This window comes from Scyliorhinus canicula, chromosome 21, assembly GCF_902713615.1.
Source record: "Scyliorhinus canicula chromosome 21, sScyCan1.1, whole genome shotgun sequence".
Classification (NCBI taxonomy): domain Eukaryota; kingdom Metazoa; phylum Chordata; class Chondrichthyes; order Carcharhiniformes; family Scyliorhinidae; genus Scyliorhinus; species Scyliorhinus canicula.
Genome location: NC_052166.1, coordinates 45457256 through 45469447, shown reverse-complemented (window position 1 = coordinate 45469447; position 12192 = coordinate 45457256). Strand labels below are relative to the sequence as shown.

The 12192-nt window shown below is 45.1% G+C and overlaps 1 protein-coding gene across 5 annotated transcripts in view; it reads right to left on the bottom strand.

Moving 5' to 3' along the window:
* Positions 1-12192, bottom strand: part of LOC119955497 (serine/threonine-protein kinase Nek6-like) — a 373379-nt gene that overhangs the window by 24799 nt on the left and 336388 nt on the right. For all 5 annotated transcript variants that reach the window (XM_038781740.1, XM_038781738.1, XM_038781735.1 and 2 more), the window contains exon 9: positions 3160-3273. In XM_038781740.1, coding sequence (XP_038637668.1) covers positions 3160-3273 — 114 coding nt within the window. The remainder of the gene's footprint in view (positions 1-3159; positions 3274-12192) is intronic.

Genomic DNA, 12192 nt, shown 5'->3' with positions numbered 1-12192 from the left:
GGGGACGGAGCATCGGGGGGTGGGCCTCAGGCAATGTCGATACGGCACGCGGCATACTCTCCGAGTACGCTGCTTTGTAGGGGCAGGAGAATGGGGATGAGAAAATATCAGCCATGATTCAATGGCGGAGCAGACTCAATGGGCCGAGTGGCCTAATTCTGCTCCGACATCTTATGGTCTTATGGAGCATGGCGAAAGCGGCGCCGCCCCCAATTCGTTCGTGAACGGGGATTCTCCAGCCAATTGTTAAACGCGATTTCTGCGGTCGGCAACCGGAGAATCCCGCCTCTGGAATTAAATATCTAATGATGACCATGTTGTAAGAACCCATCATCACTCACTAATCTCCTTTAGGGAAGGAAATCTGCCATCCTTATCTGGTCTGGCCTACATGTGACATGGAAGGAGTTGGTGGACTCTGAAATGGCCGAGCAAGACAATTAGGGATGCCAGTGACACCCACATCTCATGAATGAATAAAAGAAAAAAAATCTGTCTTGTCTCATCACAGCTCTCGGTCATGTATGTAGCGTGATGCCGAAAGCATGTCAGACGGATTGACGAGCTTGCCTTGTCCGTTATCTTTGTATGACTGGAAATTATATTCATACAACTTGAACAGGCTGTATTATTAAATTATTTGCATCCTTAGACAAATAACGATGGGAATGGAGTGAGATTAATGCTCTGTCTTCACTCCTAAACACTAAACTGTGGAGAGCTGGCGATACAGATCAAATACTTTATCAAATAAAAACCTGAATTTTGCCATAGGGAAACATTATCTATGCGAGTGATCTTAAATTGAGCATGAAAAGGATTGGTTATAATTTTAAACTAAAAAGCACGCAATCCAGTTTTAAAATCCTGCTGAAGTCTTGCCTCCACCTTCCCAGCCTTCCTTCGACGCGTGGGGCAGGACTTTCCTTCCGGGGGGATGGAAAATAGACATTGGGATTATTTCTGGGTCCTCATCCCTCCCCTGGAAAAAGCAGTCGCAATTTTCATGGGAATGGACTTTTAATTAGATGTACTGGAGCAGTGGGTAGAGGTGCCCGAGTGCCGAGGCTGTCTCGCCGGGTAAACCACTGAATGAGTCACGAGTGTGTCTGTCACTGTACCTGTGCACTTATTGTCTTTTTGAACACTATGTAAATATCGACCCACAAAGCTAGATATGTGAGCCTTCATTCATTAATGACAGGACAGGAAAAGAGGGTTGAAATGAAGAAGGGGAACAAGGGTCTGTAAATGGTGAGAATGAAGCCTCTGGGCAGATGCCATGACCTTCCATGTTGTGTCTTCATAGAACATAGAAAAATACAGCACAGAACAGGCCCTTTGGCCCACGATGTTGTGCTGAACTTTTGTCCTACATTAAGAACAAATTAATCTATACCCCATCATTCTACCGTAATCCATGTACCTACCCAATAGCTGCTTGAAGGTCCCTAAATGTTTCCGACTCAACTACTTCCACAGATGGAAGTGTTTTCACTGGCAGCTCAAGATGAGTTCCCAACTATGCTGTTTATCCCGGGTTAGAAGGAATCAGCTGAAACAAACCCGGGTCAGATGATCTCTGACACTGAGAACATTGTGATCAGACCTGCCTATCGAGCCTGGCAACTCCCCTATGCGGCTGGAACATCTCTGTGCTCTGCATCTTCCTCTAACTCTTATCACCGGTCCCCAACATTTTGCCCATGTAGTTTGGGGGCCAGAACTGTAAAGGATGAAGAGATAGCATCTGCCAGGAAAGCGAGTGCACATATGTAGGACACTCTTAATGTGGTCACAGATCAGTGGACCGTTAAGGGAGTAGAAAGACTTCCTGGTGAGAAGATTTACAGGCCCATCATTCGATGCCCTGATGGCCATGTGGGTGCAGTCGATGACACCTTGCACCTGTGATGTGCTGCCGCTTGTAATATACCATAAAGGTTCGCCGCTGATCCTTAGAAGGAGCCACAGGCGAAGAAATTGAAGACCAAAGTGACTTTGACAGCTATTGACAGCGCATGGTGGGCATTGCTGAGAGAGGTGTGAGGTCTTCCATCACGAGGATGCAAATCTCTGTGGCCGTCCTCCTGGAGACTCACAGTCCCATGCCCCACTGATTCTCTGAGGTAGCTTCGTCTTCGCAGTACAGCCTGCGTTGAGTACATGGTGTTCAAGGACTCCTCAACCTTCTCCTCTGCCTTTCCGATCCCTGGAGTTCTGCCCTTCCTGCGAAGGATCTTGCTCTTCATCTCCAGTGGACTCGAAATCTGAGAAGCTTGCTCTTACTGCCTTCCTTGCACTAAAGTGGCCTTCCAATTGTGTTTGGAAGGCCAATCTCCTCCTGCTATGCCCTCTGATGCCAGTCGGGTGATGACCCTTGCACTGCCCAAATACTTAGTGGCTACATTCCTTGCAACTTGCACTGACCCGAAGTAGCAGAGTTAACCTTTCTCCCTCTGATGAGGCCACCTAGCTTCTCAGAACTGCCATGACTGACTCTCTGTTGTGTACTCGTCTCCATGTACCTTGTTTGTCCCTGACCCAATGTTCAGCCTCTGCACCCCAGCAAGATCTCAGCAAGTCCTTTGATGAGCTTTTAAGGAGCTCTTTAACGACCTTAGTTGCAGTTATCAATAGATACGTAGGTTCTTAAGGCCGCTCGGCGTCACCCCCTCCCACATTCCAGTGAAACTTTTTTTTTTCTACAAATTTAGAGTACCCAATTATCTTTTCCAATTAAGGGGCAATTTAGCGTGGCCAATCCGCCTATCCTGCACATCTTTTGGGTTATGGGGGTTAAGCCCACGCAGACACAGGGAGAACGTGCAACCTCCACATGGACAGTGACCTGGGGCCGGGATTCGAACCCAGGTCCTCAGCGCCATATGCAGCAATGCTAACCTCAACGCTGCCCCATTCCAGTGAAACTAACTGGTGTTGGGAACATCAGTTGGAAATTGGCATGCTGTCCGGTGCAGGTATTTCCGGCCGGTGCTTGCCTTCGATCCTGCTACTAGACCTAGAAAATGCAGCCCCACAGTCTGACAAATGTGTTAGCACTAATGTAGTCACTTTATTCAAATACATTTTCCAAACAACAGTAATTGTCTCTCTTGCCAAACAGTTCCTTGATCAGCTGCTCAGTTGAGCACTTACCTTTTCAGAATAGTGCTCTGCTGGAAGAGGCGGGTAGTCACATTGTTCTATCTTTTTACAAAGAGAAAAGAGATTCATTTTATCTCCATAAAACGGACTCTGGAGAGCGGCCATCTGAGATAGGAAGGAAGCAAAATGATGAGCAATTTCAGATGATTACTTTCAGATAGATCTTGTACTGTACTTTTCACACATCAAAAATGCAGCTAGATTAACATTTACAACTAGATCTCCATGTCACAAACGTTATGGTTGTAAAAGCTTTGATACCCATCAAACAGATTCATTGGTGTATACAATTTCCCGTGTATTTGTGCCCAGAGGAATAAAATATTGTGAAAACTCAAACAAAGGTACTGCATTTCCTTTTCTCTGACAGTCTAATAATCCCTGCACCTGAACACTTGATTCATTAAAAGTGAGGCCGTTTCCACACTGAAGAACCAGACGAGCAAATTTCCTGCAACTAATCGGGTTCACAATAGATGTAAAATGATGGCCCAAATTTTAAACACAGCAGCAAACAATAATTTATTTGAAGTTTTCTTACACATTTACAGACTTAAATGGAAAATCTCCTCACGGAGACCAGCACTTTATTTCCTATTTCTTTTTGATGCATTTGTATGGCGCCAGTGTGAGCCTCATTAAAATGGAAATGCTCCCGTACTTGCCTATTTTTGGGCTGAGTCCAAAGTACATAAATGATATTGAGATGGTTTAAAATGTCAAATTCTACACTTAAAACCGAAGGGAAAGTATATTGGGGGCTTGGGGATCCTCCAATAGTGCGTTCAGACTGGGGGGGTGGGGGGTGGGGGGGGGGGGGAGGGGATTGTTTTAGGGAGCTCGTCATTTAAAAATGGCGCCCCGATCTCTCACTATAATGAGGAGTTCCGGCTAGCGGAGCTCCCCACTGTACGAATTGGGGCTATGTGCGGATTCGGCCGTGGGCTCCTCATTCAGGCCCCTTATTCAACACGGCTAAATGCACTCGCTAGAGGACTTTGTTCCCTTTTGGGAGAATCGCGTCCTCTATTACTAACACAGTATTAAACCCTTTAACATCACACCAGACAATTCCCTCTTAAACAATACTACTCAACACAGTAAATACAATACCCTTACTTGATATTTTTATTCTCATTTAAAAAACAAGAAAATAGACCATCTCAGCTCTCAATCCACTCTAAATACCAATGGCACAGAGTAAACTTGCTTTACAGAATTATTCTTTGAGAAAGAAATCTCTTGACACCGCTTTACAGAACAGATCTGACTCTGGTCTGAACCCCTGCAGAACCTCTGCCTGGATGTCTTCAAAAGCTGTTTCAACTGGCTTGTTTCAGCTTCCCCTTGTCCTCAGACAAGTCTGCACTGCTTAAATACAGTTAATATCTTTTATCTAAACCACGGTGAGAACAAACTGCCATACTTGGTATCAGCTTCAGCCAGAATCAGAACTGAAACTGAAAATGGCAATCTCCAAAAGCATGATGCCGTAGCTCCACTCAGAAATGACATCATCTGACCAAGCCTAAAACAAATGAACTTCCCAGGGAATCCCCTTGATCAAAACAAAATTGCATTGGCCCAAGCTTTTATGATAGCTAATTGCACCTCAGGCTCCGAGAAGCTTTGTTGTCTTTCAAACCAAGATTCTTTTATAAACATGATTGAAGCAGTCAAACACACTCTAACCCAGACTTTTAACCCTAACTGCGCCAAATACTTGAAATCCAATGGGCTGTATTCTCCGTGTCAAAATCGCGGCCGGCGCAGGGGTGGAGAATGCTTGTTCCCGCACAAAATCGCAGCTGGCGCAGGGGTGGAGAATGCTTGTTCCCGCACAAAATCTGGACCGGTGCAGGGGTGGAGAATGCTTCTTCCGCACGTAATCGGGACCGGCGCTGGTTCCTTGATTCTGTGGGCCCCGAAAAACAACGTACTCGGGCCCCCAATCAGTCGAAGCCTTGATGGCATGGAACTGATGTGCTCCAGCCAGGCGGGATACTCGCGTGGCGGCTGCGGACTCAGTCTGTCCTGGTTGGGGGGGTGGGGGGGGGCTTATAGGCGGCTGGGGAATGTTTGTGCAGGGGTTGAGGGTGAGGCGCACGGCCAATTGGGAGGTCTCTTTTGTGGGTCTAGCTCCGCAGTCCGAGTCCGCCATGGAGCACGGTGCGGCCGCTGGAGGTCGCCGCCGTGCACATGCGCGGCCTCTGACCCGTAAGTGCGGGGGTTCCTATCTGCAGCAAAAAGCTGCTAGTCTATACCGGGTCCCTGCTAGCCCCCTGCAGGGCTGGGAATTCGTGTCCCTTTGATGCCAGGTTTTCTGGTGTAAAACTCTACCATTTTGACACCGGCATGGGGACATAGTCAGAATAATGGAGAATCCAGTCCAAGATATCTAAAATCCTACATTCATCTCATTAGTCCATTAATAGGACCAGAACATTGAACCTGGAGTTCTGATATCTCTGCTTATTTCTCAAACCGCAATGCTTCATATGGTAAACATGACTGACCCTTTTTAAATGTGTATGTAGAGATGTGACTGTGATTTGAAGGTAGAAAACACATCAACTGCCTATTAACACTGTTTACATCATTGTTCAGAATGAAATATCATGTATAGTTTTGAAATATTCAAAGTAGTTGAGGGATGTGATGGCCATTTACTATCCTCTGGGTTACAGGAATGAATTTAATACTTAGAAAATGAGGGGATTATTCCAGATTTGAGGTGATTTATGGCACTGAAAAGATAATGGCTTACATTATAGCTAGTTGTCTTAGTACTGGGAAAGGCAATAATCAGCCAAGGTTCTTCTTTACCATCCACTGAATATTGCTGAAAAGGATACAAAATGACTTGGACTAGAGCAGGATTGGCTTTATTTTGATGCCTTCAATGCATGTTCAATAGCTTTTCATGGATAGAATGCTTCGACCAATCAGAATTGATTTATCAACGAATCAGCACTGCTAGCCTCTTGTTGCCTCTTTTGAAATTAGGTATTCTTGCACCTGTCCTGATGAATGCAAGGTGAAAAGCTTCTCCAGCTTGTCTCTATTTTTACTCAAGTTCTGTATCCAAATGAGTACTTCGAGATTTGTTGTACAGCAATCAGATGGTGCGACTCAGGTAATATCAGTGAGTTGCTTTTATTGCAAGGATTTATACATCAGATTAATCACAATCTTAAGTTATGGGGTAACAAACTTCCAAATAGAGAATGAACCAAGGAATCTCATGGGCATAAAGTAAAACTCAGAAATTGTTCAGCGATACTTGTGAAATTTTATTTGGAAATATAGTTGTGTGTAGACAGGTAACAATAGCTTGAAACAGCAGTCATCAGTGTTCAATGTAATAGTGACAGGCATTTATGGTGCTGAAAATGGGATGGAAAGGCGGGGAGTTAGTGATTTGGAAATTGTCCAACTTCCACTTTTTGCATATCGGGGCTGATTTACTGCCTTCCCCAACACCCACCTCCACAAACCCTTTCAATGTCTATCAAAAATTGTTACTCTGGGCCATTAATTCAACACGTGCCCCCAGTGCAGGTCTGTCTCTTGGAATAACCTTATGTTTAGAACCCTGCTGATGGTTAATACGAGGGTATCCAAAACCCAGAACAGTAACTTGGAACACTTGTTCATAGTGGTGTATATTTTCAATTTGGTCTACTGTGGGAAAAGATATGCAAACCAGTGAGAAACAGTCAAGTCTTGTTTTTATCAATTACTAAAAAATATTTACTAATGTAAAAGGAACACATAAGAAAGACAATACAAAACAATACACTTAACTATAAATAACTACACACATATAGCATCCAATGAAGTTAAACCCCGTTCCCAGCTATCTACATTCCTGAACTCCGAGAAATATTTGTTTCCCAAATGATATCCAAATATCTAGTAACTTTATGAACTAAATCCGGCATATAGTTACCATCCACAGGTTATCTTGCAGCTTGGGGGAACCTTTCTTAGGTTCAGTGTAGTGTTTCTTCTCTGAGTTTTTTTTAAAAACAGCGGCTTTCTGCACCAATTTGTTTCTGGTAGACGAACTGCCTTTCCAGCTGGGTGTCCTTATGGTTGCAGTTGCCCAGCAGTGATACCTCTCTTCCTCCTCTCCTGCTGTACTCAGTCAACCTGCCGTGGATGTACTGTTTCTCTCTTTTGATGCTACCTGACCCAGAACACCCCTTGGGCCAAGCTTTTAGCATACAGGTGCAAATTGTATTCTTCTCTCTCCATTTTCAACTCACTTCTTCTACAGTTCTAACACCTATTTTTAATACACAATTGTTTATCCCCTAGTCACTTAGGTAAACACTTACGTATCTGCTGCTACGTTGATTTACATTTCAAAGAACCCTTTCAAACGGATGTACTCATATCAATCCTATTCTCCACTTAATTTTATCCAAATTTAATTTCTATTTTGTTCTATTCTTGAATATTCCTTTTACTCCAGTATCTTGACACGTGCTAGGATTTGAGGGTGAAAATAGGACTACAGTTGGAGGATTTTGATTTGATGCCTGCACTGTGGGTCTGGCTACCAGCCCTGGAGTCTTCTAGCTGGCATAACTGGTTATCAATCTCCACTGTTGAATTGGATTGGATTGAATTTGTTTTATTGTAACATGTACCGGGGTACAGTGAAAAGTATAGTTCGCGTACAGTCCAGACAGGTCATTCCACACATGAAAGAAAAGACAAAGGACATACATAAATACAAAATGCAAACACATAGGCACAGGCAATGGGTGAGCATACGGAGTGGAGTACTAAGTAGAGAAGATGTGCAAAGAGATCAGTTCAGTCCATAAGAGGGTCATTCAGGTGTCTGATAACAGCGGGGAAGAAGCTGTTTTTGAATCTGTTTGTGCGTGTTCTCAGACTTTTGTACCTCCTGCCTGATGGAAGACGTTGGAAGAGTGAATAACCCGGATGGGAGGGTTCTTTGATTATGCTGCCTGCTTTCCTCAGGCAGCGTGACGGATTGGGCTCTGTTCACGACTCTGTAGTCTCTTACGGTCTTGGGCTGAGCAGTTGCCATTCCAGGTTGTGATGCAGCCAGATAGGATGCTTTCTATGGTGCATCTGTAGAAATTGGTAAGAGTCAATATGCACATGATGAATTCTCTTAATTCCCTGAGGAAATATAGGTGCTTTCTTGGTCGTAGTGTTGGCGTGTGTGGACCAGGACAGATTTTTGCTGACCTAGGAATTTGAAGCCGTCAACCTTCTGCACCTTGGCACCATTGATGCAGACAGGGGTGTGTACGATACTTTGCTTCCTGAAGTCAGTGACCAGCTCTTTAGTTTTGCTGCCATTTACATTTAGGGACAGATTATTGTTGTTACACCACTCCACTAGGTTCCCTATCTCCCTCCTGTATTCTGACTCATCGTTGTTTGAGATCCGACCCATGTCGTGTCATCAGCAAACTTGTGGATGGAGTTGGAGCCATATTTTGCTGCATAGTCATTTGTTTATAGGGAGTATAGTAGGGGGCTAAGTGCGCAGCCTTGCGAGGCCCGGTATTGAGGACTATTGTGGAGGAGGTGTTGTTTATCCTCACTGATTGTGGTCTATAGGTCAGGAAGTTGAGGATCAGTTGCAGAGGGAGGAGCCAAGTCCTAGGCTTGGAACTTTGATAAGAGCTTGGCTGGGAGTATGATGTTGAAGGCAGAGCTGTAGTCAATGAATACGAGTCTGACTTGGGAGTCCTTGTTGTCGAGATACTCCAGGGATCAGTGTAGGGCCAAGGAGATGGTGTCTGCCGTGGACCAGTTCTGGCGGTATGTGAATTGTGGGAGCATGGAGTTGATGTGTCTCTTGACCAACCTCTCAAAGCATTTCATAATGATCAATGTCAAGGCCACTGGATGTTAGTTATTGAGGCATGTTGCCTGATTCTTCTTTGGCACCGGTATGATGGTGGTCTTCTTGAAGAAGGTGGGAACCTCGGAACGGAGTAGGGAGAGATTGAAGATGTCCGCGAACACATCCGCCAGCTTGTCTGCACAAGATCTGAGTGCACGACCAGGGACACCGCCAGGACCTGTCGCTTTCCGAGGGTTCAATTTCTGACTTTGGGAGCTGTGACGGTAGTAGAGGTGTGTCCGAGGCTGCTGGGGCAGTTGATAATGGTGTGACGGTTTCCTGCTCAAACTGAGCATTAAATGCATTGAGCTCATCAGGGAGGGGTGCGCTGCTGCTGGAGATTCTACTTGGATTTGGTTTGCAGCCTGTTATGTTGTTTACTGACGAGTTGTCAACTGACGAGAGTTCATGACATTGATCTGTGACTCTAGCTTAGTCTGGCACTGAATCTTGGCATCCCTGATGACTTTGCGGAGGTCGTACCTGGATTTCCTGTATAGGACCGCCTGTCTTGAACGCTTCAGACCTGGCCTTCAGTAGGGAGTGAATCTCCTGATTAAACCATGGTTTCCGGTTGGGAAAGGGACGTACTACCTTCTTTGGCACGCAGTCTTCTACACACTTGCTGATGAAGTCTGTGACTGTGGTGGCGTATTTGTTTAGGTTGGTCGCTGAGTTCTTGAATATGGGCCAGTCCACTGACACCAAGCAGTCACATATGAGCTCTCATACATCATATAGCATCCTCCAAATGGAGTCCCCTAAAACCCCCATGAAGTATTTATATTCCTAGCATTGACAGAACTTCAAAAGTTACAGTCACTGAAGTTTAACTAAATCATTCTCTATTTCAATCCTGCAAATTGCTTGTATCCAAAAAGTTTCAGGTCTCTCCCATAGGGATAGTTGAAAAGCTGACAGTGGGACTACAGTTATGTCATCACTGGAGGTCCTCCTATTGGCCCTCTAGCCTCGGGAGACGGCCTGCCATATTTAATTGGATGGCTCCCTGGTCACTAATTGAATATCCCTAAAAAAAAAGTTCACCAGATGTTGGGTCCCAACTCCACAACGGAAATTCAACCCAAAATATCATCACTGCTGAAAAGGGGCAGCACAGTAGCATTGTGAATAGCACAATTGCTTCACAGCTCCAGGGTCCCAGGTTCGATTCCGGCTTGGGTCACTGTCTATGTGGAGTCTGCACATCCTCCCCGTGTGTGCGTGGGTTTCCTCCAGGTGCTCCAGTTTCCTCCCACCGTCCAAAGATGAGCAGGTTAGGTGGATTGGCCATGATAAATTGCCCTTAGCGTCCAAAATTGCCTGTAGTGTTGGGTGGGGTTACGGGGATAGGGTGGAGGTGTTGACCTTGGGTAGAGTGCTCTTTCCAAGAGCCGGTGCAGACTCGATGGGCCGAATGGCCTCCTTCTGCACTGTAAATTCTATGAAAATCTTCGGGGCCTTGGTTTAAAGTCCCATCTGAAAGGCAACACCTCTGACATTGGGCGGGACTTCCTGGTTGTTTCTCCCGGCGGGATCTTCCATTTCCACTGACAGCGAGCCCCAACTGCAGGTCACCTGGCCCGTAGCAGTTGCGAACAATGGGACGCCATGTTAACAGCCAATGACTGGCTGCCTCCGCTATTGCAAAACACGTTGCGGGTGCGCGACAGAAATTCCCTTTGAATGTAGCACTCCCTCAGTACTGGAGCGTACTCATCACCCTTTGACTCAGTGAGAATGCTGCCAATGAGCCACAGTTGAACCCCATTTGGTACCCAACTTACCGTTCATCCGGCTTCCTGGGTGGAGAGGGTAATGGCTCATGCAGAAGGATAACGCACGGACAAAGTAGAAGCATAGTAATCTCTCCACTTAAATGTAATGAATTCCAAAATAATAACAGTGCCCTATTGTTTGTACATTTTAGTTTCTCTGTCATTAAGGAACATTAATAAATCTGTTGGTCAGAACGTTCAGACCCTTTTCCATTGTTACTCACAAACCCTTGTTGGATGTTACTGTTATGGACTTGGTTCTTTCCAACCGGTACAAATAATCCAGGTGTTGTTTTGATACATCCATTGGAAGTACAGCATCTGCCACTGTGACTAGTTCCGACTTTAGACCTTTTTGACTGATTCTAAAAATAATTGCAGAAGCCCTGCTGCATTTACATACTGAGGAGCCAACAGTACTAATGGGGGTCTTTCTTCAGGAGCCAAGATTCAGCTGAATGCAGGCTCAGTAAGCAAGAGGTATGTCGTCGCAGCGGGCAGCCCACACAGTGCCCCAGCTGCTTATTAATCCATAATGTGATTCAAGTGCTTCTTGTCACTCTCACTCACTGTCACATACAGAGCCATATAATGGAATAATACCTCACTCTAATGAATCACCACTGGATAATTGTTGATATTATCTACTCTGTTTAGAGTGTTCATGCAAACTGCTTGCTCAGACCTGTGACACCTCTCATCTTATGATTTTTTTTTCTTTGCATGGCAGCTGAAGTTGATGTAACTTACTGTTTTTAATAAGGTATTATTTGATAATTGCTTTGACCTTTCACCCTGGGATGTGTCTTTTGCTCATTAGCATGCACTGCAAGTGCCAGCCAAGGGGTGCTGCTGTCTTGCTGCTGACAGTCGCTGCCACCTCATGTCAGTGCTCAAAGACGGCCACAGACTCTGCTATCGCTTTGCAAATGATAAGTAGCGCTGACAGAAAATTAGCTGTATGGTAATGAGCATGTTCTTTAACCCTTCAAGCATGCGGTGTGTAAAGAGCTCGACTGCCCTTAGGCACTAAATGCACACGGCTGGCTGACTCTAAAGCTTAGAATTAGCACAAGTTCGGTTTAAAGCCACAGAGTACCATTTTCCATCCTCGATGGCCGAAATTTAACCCTTTCGATGTTTGTTCCCTAAAGAACAAGAGGTTACTTATGTTTAACATTTCGAATCATGGGAGCAATTTTTGGGGGGGGGGGGTGCTCAAGGAACATGACAACATTTTTGGAGTAATAATGGGACCTTTACAAATTTCCAGAGAATCCTTTTTCCCGGCTGTTGTACATGTCACTTGAAAGCTGTAAAGGGAATTTGGTACTCCGACTAGAAACC